Here is a 19,179-nt window from a genome sequence, read left to right as displayed (position 1 = left end):
TTATGAAATATATTTGAAGAGCTCATTTGCTTTGCAACAGATCGGTAATGCAATTGGGTATGAAAAGAACATCTTGGGAGAGGAAAATTCTCCCAGAACTAAAGATGGCAGACATTCAGCAATCTGCGAAAATCTTTCTATGAATTATGGAACAATTTCAGAATTATGGTTCTCAGGGTAAAATTTTTAAGACTCATGCCTTATTATTTACAGCATATAATATCATCATAAAAAGAATCTGAAGAAATATCTAGGACGAGGCAAAAAAGGAATACTGGTTGCCCATGATCTTCGGGCCCTGAGGGGGCATTCCATTAAAAACAGACATGATTCTGTTATGGCCTCACACCCACATTTTCTAAACTAGAGGAGAGTGACAATCCAGCATGTTATCAATGCTCTGTTCAGAAGCCTGCATGTCTGCTGGCATGATGGTGCATCACTGCCAAAGGAACTGGAAGTTTGCACATGTGGAAAGGCACCATCTGTGCTGAAAGGTGTGGTTTTTATAGCAACATAATCAGACAATAATAAACCACATTCCTCTCCCAGAAGTCCAGTAACTGGTCTCCTCAGTTACCAGATGTTTATGGGCTGTGGTTAAAAGAAGAGGAGATGCTACACAATGATAAAGATGACCCTCTCCCAACTTTTTTGACATGGGTTGCTCTCCTGCCTGGGGCGTCTGTATCCAGTAAGGGTCCTAAGGCTAGACCCCCTATGCTAAGCGAGCCTACCGCAGACATGAGCGAGACAGATAAATATGAAGGCATGCCGGCTCGGACGTCGCCCGGATCAACAAGGTCCGCGTCAGGTGTTGAGGAACCAGGGCACCCTGACGAAAAGTGGGCTACTGGAACAAGAAGGCATCGGTGGGCAAGAGACGAAAACAGGGCGTTGTTGGAATGCTACTACGCAAGTAACCCCAGCGGAAGGGGCTACATGAATAGGATGAGGGACCTATGGATTCTTCGATACCCAACATCCACAATGACGGCGAAACAACTAGTAGCTCAGTGTTCCAACATTGGAAAGAAGGGACTGCTCTCACAGCTAGAGATTGACGAGGTACAACACAAATGCTACGGCAAGGAGGAGTCAGGACGCCAGGTCAGGGGGGAGATATCATCACCCCCACCCGAGATTGGGTACATAGCCCCAAGTGCGATAGGAGAAGGACCGTTGAGTGCGAGAGGAACTGACCTGAAAAATAGGATCATGGCCAAGCTTGAAACCTGGATCCCCCGTAGCCGCTTACCAAGATTACGTGAAGTACCCTCAGAAGGTCTGCTAGATGATGTTAATGCAGCACTACGGACAATACCTACAACCACGATTACCGACACTAACAAGCTGATCTACAATACGGCAGCAGTGATCAGCGAGATGCTTGGCTACAAGTTGAACAGCAACAAGGGGCAGTACCCTCCATGGAGAAGGAGGCTAGAGGGCAAGATCAAAGTAGCACGGAGGGAGGTTAGCCAACTAACGGAGTTGCAGAAAGGTGCGACAAAGAAGGTGAATAAGAAATACAGCAAGCTGTCCATACCTGAGGCCTTGGAAACTGCCAAGCAAAGACTCACAGCCTTGGCCAGCCGCTTGAGGAGGTACACCAGAGAGATAGAAGGCAGGAGAATAAACCAGCTGTTCTCCACAGAACCAGCAAAGGTGTACTCTCAGTGGCAGGGGAACAATAAGAGAACAGCACCACCAAGGCTGGAGACCGAGCAATACTGGAAGAGCATATGGGAGAAGGACGCAACCCATAACGGCAATGCTCAGTGGCTAGTGGATCTGAGGGCAGACCACAGCGACCTCCCTGAACAGGGTCCAGTAACCATCACAGTGGCAGATATCCAAGAAAGGGTCTCCAGTATGAAGAGTTGGACAGCACCAGGGCCCGACATGGTTCACGCCTACTGGCTAAAGAAGCTGACTGCACTCCACGAGCGTCTGGCAGCACAAATGAACCAGCTGCTAGTTAACGAGAGACACCCGGAATGGCTAACCGAAGGTCGGACGGTCCTGATCCCCAAGGACCCCAAGAAGGGACCGGTCCCCTCCAACTACCGACCAATAACCTGCCTCAGTACTACATGGAAGCTCCTGTCAGGCATCATATCGGCTAAGATGAACAGGCACATGGGTCAATACATGAGCGGGACACAGAAAGGAATTGGCAAGAATACCAGAGGCGCAAAACACCAGCTACTGGTAGACAGAACAGTCAGCCGAGACTGCAAGACCAGACTGACCAACCTGTGCACGGCCTGGATTGATTACAAGAAGGCCTATGACTCAATGCCCCACAGCTGGATACTGGAATGCCTAGAATTGTACAAGATCAATGGGACCCTAAGAGCCTTCATCAGGAACTCAATGGGGATGTGGCGTACAACACTAGAGGCCAACTCCAAGCCCATAGCACAAGTCACCATCAAGTGCGGGATCTACCAAGGAGATGCTCTGTCCCCACTGCTGTTCTGCATAGGCCTGAACCCCCTCAGTGAGATCATTAACAAGACTGGCTACGGATACCGACTACGGAACGGAGCAGTTGTCAGCCACCTCCTGTACATGGATGACATCAAGCTGTATGCCAAGAGTGAACGAGACATCGATTCACTGATCCACACTACCAGGCTATACAGCAATGACATTGGAATGTCGTTCGGACTGGAGAAGTGTAGTCGGATGGTAACAAAGAGAGGGAAGGTAGTCAGAACTGAGGGGATTGAACTACCAGAAGGCAACATTGCAGACATAGAGGACAGTTACAAGTACCTGGGGATCCCGCAGGCAAATGGGAACCATGAAGAGGCCGCTAGAAAGGCTGCAACCACCAAGTACCTGCAGAGGGTCAGGCAAGTCCTGAGGAGTCAGCTGAATGGTAAGAACAAGATCCGGGCCATCAACACGTACGCCCTGCCCGTGATCAGGTACCCTGCTGGGGTAATAGGCTGGCCAAAGGAGGAGATAGAAGCCACTGACATAAAGACAAGAAAGCTCCTTACCATGCATGGAGGGTTTCACCCCAAGTCCAGCACCCTGAGGCTGTACGCTAAGCGGAAGGAAGGGGGCCGGGGACTGGTGAGTGTCAGCACCACAGTCCAGGATGAGACAACGAACATCCAAGAATACATTGGGAAGATGGCCCCAACTGACCGAGTGCTCAGTGAATACCTCAGGCAGCAGAAACCCAAGAAAGAGGAGGGAGACGAGGAACCATCATGGAAGGACAGGCCCCTGCACGGTATGTACCACCGGCAGATAGAGGAGGTGGCTGATATCAAGAAATCCTACCAGTGGCTGGACAAAGCTGGACTGAAAGATAGCACAGAGGCACTAATCATGGCAGCACAAGAACAAGCTCTGAGTACAAGATCCATAGAGGCTGGGGTCTATCACACCAGGCAAGACCCCAGGTGCAGGCTGTGTAAAGATGCCCCAGAGACAATCCAGCACATAACAGCAGGGTGCAAGATGCTAGCAGGCAAGGCATACATGGAACGCCACAACCAAGTGGCCGGCATAGTGTACAGGAACATCTGTGCTGAGTATAACCTGGAAGTCCCGAGGTCAAAATGGGAGATGCCCCCAAGGGTGGTGGAGAATGACCGAGCTAAGATCCTGTGGGACTTCCAGATACAGACGGACAAAATGGTGGTGGCTAACCAACCGGACATAGTGGTGGTAGACAAACAGAAGAAGACGGCCGTAGTGATCGATGTAGCGGTTCCGAATGACAGCAATATCAGGAAGAAGGAACACGAGAAGCTGGAGAAATACCAAGGGCTCAGAGAAGAGCTCGAGAGGATGTGGAGGGTGAAGGTAACGGTGGTCCCCGTGGTAATCGGAGCACTAGGTGCGGTGACTCCCAAGCTAGGCGAGTGGCTCCAGCAGATCCCGGGAATAACATCGGAGATCTCTGTCCAGAAGAGCGCAGTCCTGGGAACAGCTAAGATACTGCGCAGGACCCTCAAGCTCCCAGGCCTCTGGTAGAGGACCCGAGCTTGTAGGATAAACCGCCCGCAGGGGCGTGCTGGGTGTTTATATATATATATATAATTTTTCTTAAATGGTACATACTCTCAGTTTAAGCATTTAATGTGTTTTCTACATTATTATGTGAATAAAATATGGCTTTATAAAATTTGTAAATCATTGCATTCTGTTTTTTTATTTACATTTTACACAACACCCAAACTTGTTAGGAATTGGGTTTGTAAACGGTAAAGAGACTTACTATCCAAAGAAAAAGGAGAACACACAGTAAATGGGTCAGGCAATAGGATGGTTAAACTCACAGACCTAAGATATACCCATCTTCACCTTAACAGACCTTTACGTTATTATTCAAAGTGTATTGTCTATGGGTTGAAGAGACACAAATTGCTTCAATGTTTTTGCTCAAGGTACATCTGATGTGAGTGGGCCTTTCCACTCACTCACTCATCAGCTGCTCATAATGGTAATGTTCAGGACAGATGCCTGCCATTCTGCAAACACATTATAAATTAATAATCAGGACTACAAGGTTATGCCTTGGTTATGCTTAAAGCTTAAGTGGGTCATATTGCTTTTGTAAGGACTGCACTGGATGGTGTACCTTCATATAGGGCCTGTGTGGGTGCGGTAAAAAATAAATAAATAAAGACTATAAAGAAAATAGAGGAAACTAGAAATTGTTGGTTTAAAGCAGCTAAATGTCCTCTATCCTCTATGTGAATTAAGTATATGAAGTGATGACCTCAACATCAAGCTGTAAAAACTCCATTATGGGTGTTGAACTGTTCTATTCATAGATGTGAAAACAAATTAAGTGATGGCATTAGACCTGATATCTGTTTCATGTAATGAATTGCAATAAGGACTTAAGTAGTCCCCTCCTGCGACAGAAGGCCACAGGAAGAAAGTATCTATGCATCTATGTCATTTTAAATGTGAGCATTCATTCATTTCTACAGCAAATTTTCAAAATGATCCCTACCTACTCAGTAAGGAGAGAAAATTGATTCTGTTCATCTGGACATATCATCTTCAGTTGGTGAAATGTTTCATCACTCATCACAGTGACTTCTTGACTCACTTTTAAGCTGTCTGCAAGTTTCTGTTACCTTATTAACAGTACATTTGACCAAAACTAGCACCACTGACTAAGTTTTAGTCAATGGTGCCGTGCCTGACCTTCAGTGGTGCTAGTTTCAGTCATTATGCAAATGTAATATTTTAAAGGTTGGGGAAGCCTGCAGTCAGATGAGACAGAAGAAGTCACTTGGATGAATGAAAAAATCTTTCAAGGACTAAAAACGTTACCTCCAGATGAACAGAATCAACATTATGGGGTAGCCTTCTGACAGTTTTTGCTGTGGAGCATACAAACTTCCCAACAGATTAGCAGTGATTTAAGTTTAAACTTTGTTGTAATTATTCAATAACTTACAATATGTTTTATCAGATAGGGAGAATGAGCCTTGATCAGCGACTGACATTATGAACAAAACATAGTGCCAGACACTTGGGAGACCAAGACCAATGCCAGGAGCCATATAGAAGTATATTATAGTCTGCAAACGATCACAGCATGAAAGCTTCTTTTTACTGTATGTACTGGAAAATATGTATTGTGAAGGTCAGGCAAGGCAAATGCATGCAATTTCATATACAACATAAGCTTAAAGTGCTTGACATTATACACAAAAGCTTAGTCTTAGACATCAGTTCAGAACAACCATTTTGCCTTGACCCACTGAAGATTATCTTCATTATTTTCAGTAACTAAAGTAAAAAAAACAAAAAAACAAAAAACAAGAATCATAAAACAGCATTTATCTTCACATTTAAACATGCTTTTTGATTAGACTGTGCCAGTGCAGTAATGTTCTTTTCAACAAACATCACAGTGTTTTTTTCCCAGACTTCCTTGATTAGAGTTGTATAATTCAACAGAATTATACCAGACGCTGTGTTGGAGCGACAGGGTTGTTTTGAACGTCACTTGGAGGTTATTTGAAAGAGGCATACGGAGTTACTACTGTACATGTCAGATGGATGAGCAGAGGTCAGTTTTTGGCAATGATTTAGCCAAGAACTGAGCTCTTGCCTTAAATCCAAGAATTCTTAATCTTTCAACACATGCGTAATATGCACTTCTAGGCAGATACTAGTTGCTTTTGAATATAGCGTTCCTGCAAGATCTTATTGACCTTACTCAGTGAGTTCAAGTTAGAGTGGCAGGGTGAGGATAAATATGTAATCAGCATGATCACCTCAGTAAACAAATCTGAAAGCAAGCTACAATTGATGTCAAGTGGGCTGCAGTGCTCTTGCCTGTGTAGCTTTAATATCAGGACAAAATACATAATATGAAGAGTCAAGTTCAGAACATTTTACCTGAATCTAAGAAGTAATTTACTGACTATGCACCAAGCCTAGTTGGTTTGAAAACAGTTATTTGCCTTTTCAGAGTGGTGCAAGTTCTGATGTTGCATTACCTGCAAAGCAGTATCACCCTTCTAACTGGGTAATTCTGCTGAGAATGAGATTCTCACACTGCAAAATAACACTCGGGTCAGCTGGTATTAATGGAAAGTTCTAGAATCTACTTCAAGAGCAAAAGTATTCCAACCTTAGAAGATGTGCCTTGAATTTGAAATCGGTTTTGATCAACATATTGGTGTGAAAATATGCTGTATCTTCCAAGAAGATCATCAACTCAGTTTCACAATGATGGAAGAGCACCTTGAGGTTTAAAACAGACTCTTTCTATCCAGACTACAAGTGAGTAGTTGCCTCCTCTCAGTACCGGGGATTCAAGTAAGACAGAGAAATATATTTACATTCCATTTAGAGAACTTAGAGAACAAGCATTTAAGAAAACATTAATGGTAAATGGTAAAGGGCCTGTATTTGTATAGCGCTTTACTAGTCCCTAAGGACCCCAAAGCACAACCAGTCATCCACCCATTCACACACTGGTGATGGCAAGCTACATTGTAGCCACAGCCACCCTGGGGCGCACTGACCACTCCACTCAAAAAATGACCTCAATTATTTCAGAACTACAGCCATTTTATACAATTTTATGCAATTATCCATTTTCAGAGGCTCAAAATAGCTTCGGTGTAAACCGAAAAGTTTCTTTTTAAAAGCTTTTCCAGTCAACGACCACCTGAAGATTACGACACATGAACATCACCAAATACTGTGTTTCTTCACTTGAGATGGTCTGCTTGGCCTTTACTGGAGCCACCTTCAGTTACTGCTTATTTGTGGGTCTTTCTGCATTAAGTCTCATATTTAATGACGGAGAAACCCCTGAGTTGCTTTGGCATTATGCTTTGGGTCATTATCCATTGTGAAGCACTGTTCTATCAGTTTGGCTTAATCTGAGCAGAGAGTATAGCCCTGTGCACTTCAGAATTCATCCTACTTCTTCCTTCAGCAGTCACATCATTAATAAACACTAATGACCCAATTCCACTGGCAGCCATACATCCCCATGCTATAGCATTACCTACCACATATTTGGCAGATCCTGCGGTATGCTTCGGATCATTGGCTGCTCCTTTCCTTCTGCATACTTTTCCTTTCCCATCATTCTGGCACAGGTTATTTTTTTTCTGTCCAACCATAGTTTTGACTCTTTTAGATGTTTTTTTATGGCAAAGTCTAATCTGGCCATTATGTGCTTGAGTGTAATCAGTAGTTTGCACCTTGTTGTGAATCCAGTTTCATATCAACTCATTGTGAAACTGAGTTCTGGTCTGAAAGACCAGAACTGGGCTTTGCATTCCTCCAGATCATTGATTCGGCCTCTCTAGAGTTTTTAGAATCTTTCTGATAGGTTGATTTTGTTTGTTTTTACAATAGCGTTCCTCACTTGCACATCTCTCTGGACCTCATATTAGAATTACTGCTTCATTTCTCATGAAATAACAAAGTAACAGGATACACCTGGCCATGAAATTGCTTGTCGGCATTAATTTTGAGCCTCTGAAAATGGAGGACTCTCTGCAATCAAATAATGATTATGACTCAAGTGAAGCTGTTCTTGTCCAACATATTATAGACTTAACTGTATCTGTGCTGCTTTCAAATTTACTGTGTGCATGTTAAACATGTTGGTAGGCAATCAGTATTGGTTAGGGCTCTCTAATTGGATTGACATATCTTGGCAGATTGGTAATTTTAAAAGTAGATCATGGTTCGAAAATAGGTTGGAAACATCTTGTAAAAAATTAATGCACAGAGCTATATGATGTGCAGTCTCTATTCACTGACATTAGTTGGTTTACTGTATATGTATAGTATCAGCTGTTCCTAGAGTTAAAGTGACCACAGTCCTGAAATAATCAGAGTAAAAATATCATTTAGAAATGTATTTTCAACACCAACAGATGCACTGTACTTTCTTGTAATGCATTCCATTACAGTGTAAAGCTGCTGCCATAGAAAGTGCATCACTTGGATGTGTGACCTTCACTCTACAGATTGATGTTGGTGCAGTTTGAAACTAGAAGGCTGTTTGCTAATTCATCTGCTGAAGGTGACAAGTTTCTCTGTGATCACCTTGAGACATCAGCATGATGTACCATTATGATTTCTGAGCCTGTCATGTCAGAAGCCAATCATGTCCCAATATGCATATCCATTTCACACAAGCGTAAGCTGAAGACTTTAAATACATCAAATTGACTTTTGGGCAGAAAAAAGAAATGTAAAAAAAATAATTATAATTAATATAATAATTCAAAATGTGCTTTAAAACTCACTACAGCTATAAACTCACATGACATGAAAACTCCACAAGTAAAAAAGTGTCATTTTGTTAGCTGTAAATATATCCAATGAATTTTAAGCCAAAACTCATAAGAATGGAAAGATAGGAGTTCTCAGTGGTACCTGCCTGTCAATTCAAACACTATAAAGGACTGCAACAGGCCTTACCTGTGGTGACAGAGAGTCTGGCTTCATGACTGATGTCCTTCCCGGCAGAATTGGATGCAACACAGCGGTAGACACCCTCATCATCCTTGGTCACCTCCAGAATCTGGAGCACCCCATTAGGAAGGGAAATGAATCTGTTGCACACAATAAAAAATAGAGACAGACATAGAAAGAAGGATTTAGAAGGAATAGCAGAGAGAATGAAAGATAAGGTTATATAAATGGCTTAGTGCCCCATAGGATGAAGCATTCAGGTGATCAGCTTTGTAGGTTGCTGCTCCTGAGTCCCCATAAGACACCATCTTTGTTCAGGAGAAGGTACCTTTGTGTACAACCACTTTAGAGATGAGTCAGACAACACAAAATAACTGCAATTCTAGAACTTTGGGATGTAAGTTTTTCATAGTATCACAAAATACCCCAAATGAAGGCTGTTTTAATGGCTACACTGTAATATGTGTAATATGTGTTTTGCATACAGAATCTCTCTGCACTGTTAATACTTCCCATATTTTATATCATTGCCTCTCCCTCCCCTACAGAGGTCATTACTTCAGACAGGCAAACCAGACCAGTGGAACCCAGGCAATATAAAGCCATCACACCACCTCTTATAGCTGTTATCATAGGCTATTAATCTGACCATAATGTGACCAGCGGTAGTCTGTTCATGAAGGATAAAAGAGCAGGCGAGTGTAAAGGCGATAAGAAGAGGAGACAAGGAGAATAATAAGAGGTACCAGAAAACAAAGGATCCAAAAAGAAAGCGGTAATAAGAGAAAGCATCATTTATAATGAGAAAATTTGGATAGATAAATAACATTAAACACACATATTATGAAAGAGAAAAGCTAGTGATGCTTGAACCATTTTTTGGTTGATTTTAGTTTAACGACATTATTAGAGCCTGAGGTGGAAGAGCCATGTCCCACCAATAAGACCTTATGAGGAGCAAGCTGGTTGTGGGTCAAGCAAGGCTACAGCAGCCATTAACACTTTGCCTGTCGTAATAAGGCTGGAAACAAATTCCAGGGTCAGGAGAAATGTCGATATTGTTAAGTGATCCATTAAATGGGAATATATGCGTGAGAAAACTGAGAGAGAGACTGTTCAAGGATGTGGCTATCATGATGTGGCTGTTCCTTTATGAGAGATTACCATACCATTCTGCATTTCCATTAAAAACTGAAGCAGCTACATTCAGGGACAAACAAAATTCACATTCTTGTTTTGAACAAAAGACTGACATGTCTTTAGTAACTAGCAGCAACATCCAAACTCAAAGAATTCAAATGGAGGGCAACAACCAAACACTCTTGGACACAGTTATAGTGAGTTTGCATAAATTTTTCACTAAAATAAAATCAATATGAAATCATATACAAAATGCAGATCATTGGGAATATTTAACATACAATAAAAAGCCAAAGCAGAACTCCATAGTTACCTTGTTCCCTCAGGAATCGCTACTTCATCTTTTTCCCAGGTAATAACAGGGGTTGGTATTCCTTCAATTTGGCATTCAAAGCGGGCAGCCCCTCCTGTGGGCACTTTTTGGGGAGAGGGCTCCAGACGGAACTTCGACAGACCTGCAGGTACAGTAATGATATAGTTCAGAGGGTTATCGATCAAAGCGTCTGCCCACATCTGGTATTACACCTGGCCATGGTCCACAATTTCTCCAGCATATCTTCAGCATACCTAGTGCACTTATCCATGGCTGCAAAACCAGTGCAAGGGATCTACACACTCGAAAGCTCACACTTGATAGCTCAAGTCGTAACTTAATACAAACAGTACTAACCTTATCATTTATTCTATTTACAGCTTTGTTCAGACAACCCAGTGAATGTGAATTGTACGTGAATGTCACTTCTGCAGTCTGTATTTAAGACTTCCAGTGTTTGTATTACACCCATTGTAGGGCTTTCAGTGGTGCTGTTTTAATTTTTGTAATTTGATTAAAGACTTGTTGAGGCAGTTTAAATGCCCTTGAATGTCCTGATTAGGAGAAATTTAGGGACTTAATCAGGCTTGGCTCTATTTGTCTGTCCAGGTCGACTCTTGGCAGGACTCCAGTTTTCAGTCTTTATACAATCACAGACACGGGAATGCTTCCCTCTGAATGTAAAGCTGAGCACCAGGGGGCAGCAGTGAGTACCGTCTGAGGGCCTCTAACCTCTGACCCCAACAGGCTGTTGGAAGAGAGAACAAAACAGGCTGGCTGTCCCAGCCTCTTAGTTTGTAGCCCTGACTGAGAAGTAGGGGAGTGGGGGTGGATCAAAGGAAAGTGCAGAGAAAGAAGTTGGGGAAGGCAACTCTAAGAGGAGAAAAGTAAGAAACAAAGAAATAAGCACAAGGGACAATAAAAATGCCCAAAACATAAAATGGCTAGAAAATCCAGTGTGTAATTACATTAACCACATAATAGGCTGTAAAAATTTACTGTAATATCATAATAATATCATATGTGTTTCTTTGAATGTTAAATAAGCAGAGGCATCTAATCAGCCAGTCTTTCTGGTTTATGTAAAACACTTTCTCCTTGTGGAACTAATCGCCAAACTGGATTTGCACAGCCTCAAAACATGTAAACATCACCCAAAAGTGTTACAAACATAAATGTGTGAATGTGTGAAACAGCAGCTATTTATAAAGTTTTCTGAAACATTCTGAAGATAGACGTCCTACATTTATCCCCTCCACTGTGTATTTAAAAATAGAATTTCTGCTACTTATCACATGAAAGGCAAATGCCAGGCCATCTAATAAATATTAAGAAATTAAATTCAAACCCCAAAATTTCGACATGACAGGTCTATTGTTGTGTTCAGTAGATTCATTAAATTATCTAGGAATAACAAAGGTCTTCGTACAAACCCAAATTAAACTATTTAGTAGACTAGATGGATATTAGCATTGTAACCTTTCCAGTATCAGTTGAGAAACGTAAGTTAACATAAGTCTGCAAAATAAATGTAGAGAAATGACCAAAATCACTAAGCTTAAACCATAGCCATAGCTGCAGCCAATCACATGGTAGGCTCAAGATTTGTAAACTCACACCATCCTGATTTTTTGTACAAGATTTTCTCCAAACCACTGTAAGCTGAGGAGGAGACACTGGACAGGCTATCCAAAATCACCCTAGGCCCTATCACTCCAACTGTTAGTCATGTCAACAAACTGTCCATCTGTGTTTTCCCACTGTGCTGAGGGAACAAAGTTTCTCAATGAGTACACACAGGCTGACAGAGATGCTTGGTCATAGTAGCAAAATGGATTTGATTCATTTCAGAAAATCTCACACTGACTGTTGCGTAGCAAGTCATGGAAGAGCCGTTGATGATTAACCTCTGCCACTTCCAGCCATTACAGCATGATTCTCTCATGTAAACACACACAACCTGTAACACTGCCAGACAGCCTGATAGGATGACACGCTCAATGAGCGTGCGTGGGTGTGTGTACATTTGTAAATTTAAGTGCCGGTGTGCCCTGCTACTTGTTCTCTAATGCCTGCACACGGACAGCTTATGATTACATTTCTGAAGCACTGTATGCAGCCATGTTCACAAGTGTATGTGTGCACAGGAGGGTTTCTGCAGAGCGGTGAACAACAGCTGATAAGCGAGTGTGCATTAGCCATTCAACATTAATGCAAGGCGGGGGGAGACGAGTGTTTAGAGACGACACTTTACTCATGCTGGGATCGAACAATGGCGACTTGCTGGGCTTCTACGTCCATTGTGTCAGAGTATATTCATATTAGCCTTTTTTCCCCAGAGCTCCATGAGTGTCCTGACACCTGTGATGAAATTCCATGGCAGATCCATCCAGTTACATACAGATCACAGAGTCAGATGCTGCGGAGTTAACACTGAAAGGACTTGTCCTGACACACTGGGAAATTTTTCATTGTAACGTTCCCAGCTAAAGGTGGTATACCAAATCATAGGGTCGAAATATGACCAATTGTTTCCTAGCAACAAAGTCTTTCTATATAAGGAACATTTTCAGGCAAATCCTTGGGCATTGCTCTATGCAAACTTTAACCCCTCAATGTGCGTGGTAAAAATAGAGAAAAAAAATCTCACATTTCTTTGCTCTCTCACTCTCATTTATCTCATCTCAGTACTTGGCTTTTTTTTTTTTTTTTGTCACTGCTGCTGGTGATTTTACCCCAACTCTGTCTTTGTCCATCCCTCTATCCCTGCCCTACCCTTTGGCCCCAGAGCTATCAGATTGCAGTATTTTCCTCCTCCCCTTGTGAAACCAGATAATTCAACCTGTGACCTGTGTGCTTCCCAACTTTAAATCTGATTACCACAACTCAACAAGCATGCCACCCTTCCAGCTTCAACAGATATTTGCAATAGCTGCTGTAAAATATGTGCATTTCTGTCTGTTTTAACAAATAGGCAGAAATGTCCTTCAACCTCTCTGATAAATGAAGAACTCTGTGTAATTGTACGTGTGAGTATTCTTTGTCCGTTGCAACAACTGTCCATCTGATCCACTTCAGACTTGGTGGGTGCATTGAGGGACAATAGTAAGTGCTGTGTTGTGTTTGAAGTCGTTTGGGGCTTTTCCTGTTCTGCAACATCATCTATGAAATGGCCATAGATAGGTCACCTGACATGTGGTCTCAGAGATGAGATGATGTCAGACTTCTCTTTGACGCCTTTTGAAGTTTAGATAGCATTATATGCTCCAAAGAAAACTCAAATGACGGTGTTATCTACTTTTGCTGATTCTAACATGCCTTTGAAAGCAGGTACTGCACTAGTAGTGACAAAAGGAAACCTTTTACAGTATTTCTGCAATGACTTTCATTAAGTAGAAGCCTTTCAATGTAGAGTTCTTGTTGTAATGCTAGATGTCTTTGAACTAGTATTTCTTATCGAGCTTTGAAAAGCTATTCTCCACATTCTCTTTCACTGCTCGTATTGGCATGGGGTGTCTGCATTAATACCGAGTCGACTTATGATAAGACACCTTTTAAAATCATGTAATTACAGGCAGGAAAAATACTAAATACGAAAAACATTCATTGACATTATCCACAACTGAAGCCTGCAACAAGACATAAAATTGTGTGTTTTTTTTTTTCCTTGTTAAGACATCAACTGTTTGTTTGAAATGGGTTGCAGAAGCTAGAGTTAGAAAATATTGACATTCCCCGCAGCAGTCTCATAATAAGAAAGGTTAATTGCTCTAATTAAAACAAAAAGCAGCTTTTTTAACCATCATCATAATTTACCTGTGAATGGATTTGAAAAATGTGATTTGCACTCAGTATGCTGCCTCTGTCATTTAAAGAAGACGGAATTAGAGGCTGATTTGTATGTGACATTGATTTGTATGTACAGAGAAGGAAATCTCTTTCACTGTGTCTGCCTTAACAACACACATCATATATTTCGGCAGGAACGCCGAAGCAGTTGGTTTTCTTAATGTTTTGTCACAGATGCAATCTCAGCTACAGTCAGTTTTTCAGTGTCATTCCTACCAGTGCAGGCCCGTACTGTAAGATCTAAGAATATCCACTCAATATTAGTGCTGAGGCATTTCGGCTTCATCCTCCTTCCCAGTGGTCACATCTATCTCATAGCCTCTCGCAAGTAATTTAATAAAGACACCACACACCTATACACACATGCGTGCAAACTGAAGGTCATTCTTAATGGTCTCAGAAGCCTTTCCTTTCACCATCATCACAAACTCTCTTCAGCCTTGTCTGCCTTCCCACCATTCATCCAACATACCCCCTCCCTTCCCTTTAGTCCTCATTGTCTGTCAAACAAGAGATCCTTATAAATAGGCATGTGACAGCTGACAAAAGAAGGGGCATCCACAGAGGATACTGTCTCATTTTACACAAAGCTAATGGCTAAATAAAGACTACCACTTAGGAGAGTGAGAGAAAGAGGCCTCTTTGGAGGGGCGATTAAAAACTACAGCCTGTACTCTCATTTTTCATACCCCCATATTTCTCTTCTTCCTTTTTTTATTTCCATCCTTTCCCCCTCATTTACTCTGTTGCAGAGTATACCTCATCCCAAGACACTTGTTACTTCCTATCTGAGGCCGAAGAGAAGCAAGTCAATGCCCATCCATGCAAAAGAAATTCCCTTGATAAAACAGAAAAATTCAGTTGCTATTCTTCAATATACATGTGTATCCATGTATTCTACAGCAAGCAGATGCATAAAGGATACCAATATTCTTATTTTGTTTTATTGAATATACTGCAGCATTAAACATGTTGACCATTCAAACACTCGCAGACAAACAACAACACTTGTGTAATCATTTCACCATTTCTCAGGTATAGTCAGAAGTGGTCAGACTTGTGCATGCCTTTGTGAGACTGTGCTGTCACATAATTAGGATGATTTTGAAGCTACAATATGTCATGTTGGTTTAGAATAAAGACTGGAAACAGATGTCACTACAATTCACTAATTAATACTCAGGTAGGAAGTAAATCTTGGCATAAATGAGCAAAATTTCACAAGAGTCTTTTTTTTAGCACGCTGCAGTGTGTCATTAAATCAGTCTGAGAAGAAACTCGTCTTCTGCATCTTTGCTTGTCTCTGATTTCAGTCTTTAGAATATCTAGGATGTGACAGACACTATGGCTAATATATTTTTTTAAATCAAAATAGTCTTACTGGTAAGAAAAAGTAAACTATTAACAAACTTTCTACAAAATTTACAGACACAGAGATCACAATTCTCTCACAATGTACCAAATGAAAATTCTGAGTCTTCAGCAAACTTAACTATCTTAACTAACTTGACCATAGCCCTTAAAAGTAACCAGGGATACCTACTTGCTAGGAGCACATTCACAGTCCGGCTCATCAGCGCTCCAAGGCTGCTGCCAGTCACACAGCTGTAAGCCCCCGCCACACCATGGGGAGACTGGCCATCCCTAGACGTTGGCATCAGGAGAACGGATCCATTGACCAAATACTGAAGGTAGTCATTCCCCTCTGGAAGTAGTGGCTGTCCATCCTTTAGCCAGGAGACATTGAAGGGTGTATCACTGGCCCCCAGATTGCAGTCCAGCAAGAGGGGCAAACCTGGTTCCAACACTACATGGCTGGGTCCAGCGCCGCAGCTCAGCTCCACGGAAACCAGCTTTTCTATGCAGAACAAAAGAAGACAAGGTTGTTAACTTTGCTCTGTACTTTTAGTAAACCTCAATGTGTTTTTATTCTAATAAATAAATGGCATTCTTGTATTTATATTGCTCTGTGAACATCATCACAGCTATGCTATAAACAACATTAACTATGCTCACTGATCTGATTAGTTTTACTTTCTAAAAAGGCAAAGTCGTTTTATAGCATAGTCCCTCACCATAACTTCAAAAGAGTTGATAGCACTGGCAGCACAGATGGAGTAGGGTAGTGCATACCAGAAGTAGGGTGTTTTGGGGACAGAGAGAAGCCCAGAGGAGGAGGGGGAGAAACTCTGCAAATGAAATGGGCGCATAGGGCATGAAGGGATTTGTATGTCAGCAGCAGGACATTAAAGTCAGTGAGAGAGGGGAAGTCCTGGAGTGAGAGGTCAGAGTGAGCAGCTGAATGCTGTATAAACTGTAGTCAAAGGAATGTTAAATGATGATAAATTTTCCATGCAAAACAAATTGTCATGAAACAATGATTTAATGTGAAACACTACATACTTATCAGAGAAAAGCTTCAGATAACGGTGAAAGTAAATAAATATTCTCATAGAACATTTTTCACCCTCCATTGTGCATCAGCATGGTTTACTTTATGGCCTTTCTTTATTGCCTCACCCCACCACCTCCAGCACCATCCACTCACCCAACACACCCCCTCATTATAGAGAAAGGAGGGGAGAGGGTAGGCACAAAAACCTGTCCTTTGAAATACTTGTATAAATAACAAGATCAAGACAAAAAAAAAAAAAACCCAGAAAAGCTATCTAAGGAGAAAAAGAATTAAAGAGACGAAGGTCAAGAGATCTGGAGATGGAAGATTCAAGGAATATCTGCTTTTGCAAGACATTATAGCACATAATTATCATTTATGAGGTAGACGGAGTGCATTAGAAACGTACAGAGAAAACCAAAAAATGCAAGGGTCAATAATGCTGAAACACATTGCTTCCGTGAAGAAGTAGCAAGATGACATTTATGTCTTCAGTAGAGCAATACTGCACAGCATTTAGTGGAGCAAGTGAAACTTCCATAGTAGTATAAGTATCTAAAATGGTCACATTTAAACATGTTTTGTTCTTTTTTTTAATTGCTTGTTTTTAATAATTGAAAAGAAAAGAGAACATACATATTCACAAACCAACCACAAAAAAGCCTAATAAAATTAAACAGCATTCATCATCTTACTACAGGAGCACCTGTCAGGCTGTATTGGAAGTCAATGAGTTGGAAGCAGGAAAAATGGACAAGCAGAAGGATCTGAGAGATTTCGATAAGGACTAGATTGTGATGGCTAGGTCACTAAGTTGACTGTTGCATACTAGTTTACTAGGGCAGCAGTAGTTGTTGATCACTAAAAATGTGACCGACATTTTAAGTTTAACGATTTTATTGCTGCATGTAATTACATTTTTCATGTCAAGCCAGTGTTCCATCCTTACAGTCGATATCACATAACCCTATGAAGGAAGATGTATATACAGCTGAGAGACAAAGGGACCAAACGCCACAAGTGCATACAGGTCTTTGTCTGGGTGTTAGGTAAAATGTTGGCAAATTAAACATTTTTCCATTTAACAAAAATAAAGACTTAAGAGTCAGTAACTGACAAATATGACAAATTTGCGAGATGTCATATTTTGAACAATATCAATATATAAAATGAAGAATAAATAAATAAATATCGAAACATCAATTTTGAATCATGGCTATAAATAATTTAATATCCAATGGGTTGCTTGATGAAGTGTCTCCATGACATGATGGTGCTCACCCGTGCTCACTTAGTCTTTTTATCACTGGAAGAGTGTTGTCTGCATGTCTATTTTCTAAACTTTCTGGACTGTAAGCATTTTTATAGTGGTTTTTATGGTTATTTCAGTAACTTGATCGATAATCAGCAGACACTCCGTCACTTGGGAAGAGTAAAAAAAATTGCCTGACTGTTAAAGTACACAACATTCCCAAAAATGCATAAATAAAACAAAAGTAGCATGCGCACTCTAAACATCAACAAATGTGTGCACTGTGAACACAGTGCCTTAGGCAATGTTAATGCAAAGTTTGATCAAGACTGATCCACTTTTCTATCAGAAGGTGGGGACCATACAAACATAAATACATATACTGTGATCATTACAGTACGATGGCTACTTTTATTTGAGTCATTCTCTTTTGAATGACAAATGGTAAATGAACTGGTTCTTATATAGCGCTTTCCTACTCTATCTCAGCACTCAAAGCATTTTGCTCAACTTGCCGCATTCACTGATTCACACAAGCATTTTTTCTAAGCTCTGTCTATGTAAGTGGTTTCAAACTAGCAAATGAATATATAAATGAATGCTATAAATAAATATTTATGTTTACATTTTCATCCAGACACATGACTTAATGTATGTCTTGATGTAATTTCATATAATTTAAACATCTTCTCTGCAGATCTTATTACCACGCTTTGTGAATTCATCTTAAAAGACTCTCTCTACCTCACTCACACACAGTCAGGTTTCTTTCAGCTTGTCTTTCTCTGCTGTTGGATTAATTAAGTTAATGGGAGATGGAATTTTTCTTTGATTAAATGAGGCCTGACCCCCCACAGACACTTCCTGATGAAGAGGCTGGGTAATGCTGAGAAAGGTTGTTGCACAGCACTCTGATACACACACATCTGCCATTGAGACGACATTAACATGCATGCACAACCATGCACCTAAAACACATGCAGGAACCACATGCAAACAACTCGAAAAGATCAACATATTGTTGTGTGTCGTGCACTCACATGTGTGCAAGTCAGCATGCACAGTCACAGATCACCTCCGTGGCCCCTTGCTTTCCCTCTCCCATTTCAACTAATTAGGTCTCATTAAGTCATTAAAATGTTAGCAACCATTTCCCAGCTCACTGCCAATGGTTTCACTTGGTGCAAGGTGAGGATGTTTCAGATATAGATGTTCAGATATTATCCCACTGGTCCCTAAAAATGGATTTGAGGTATGATGAGGAATATGCAAGAAAGAATGGAAATT

At 41.2% G+C, this 19,179-nt stretch overlaps 1 protein-coding gene across 1 annotated transcript in view; it reads right to left on the bottom strand.

Annotated features, from left to right (window-relative positions):
• The window catches only part of igdcc4 (immunoglobulin superfamily, DCC subclass, member 4), a 57,540-nt gene that overhangs the window by 17,166 nt on the left and 21,195 nt on the right, over positions 1–19,179 (bottom strand). Inside the window, exons 2-4 of the mRNA XM_040011535.1 lie at positions 15,789–16,103; positions 10,397–10,538; positions 8,950–9,083 (exon numbers count right to left, since the gene is read on the bottom strand). Coding sequence (XP_039867469.1) covers positions 8,950–9,083; positions 10,397–10,538; positions 15,789–16,103 — 591 coding nt within the window. The remainder of the gene's footprint in view (positions 1–8,949; positions 9,084–10,396; positions 10,539–15,788; positions 16,104–19,179) is intronic.

Source organism: Simochromis diagramma, unplaced genomic scaffold, assembly GCF_900408965.1.
Source record: "Simochromis diagramma unplaced genomic scaffold, fSimDia1.1 OVJJ01000603.1, whole genome shotgun sequence".
NCBI classification, from domain to species: Eukaryota; Metazoa; Chordata; class Actinopteri; order Cichliformes; family Cichlidae; genus Simochromis; species Simochromis diagramma.
This window is presented reverse-complemented; position numbering and strand designations above follow the sequence as displayed.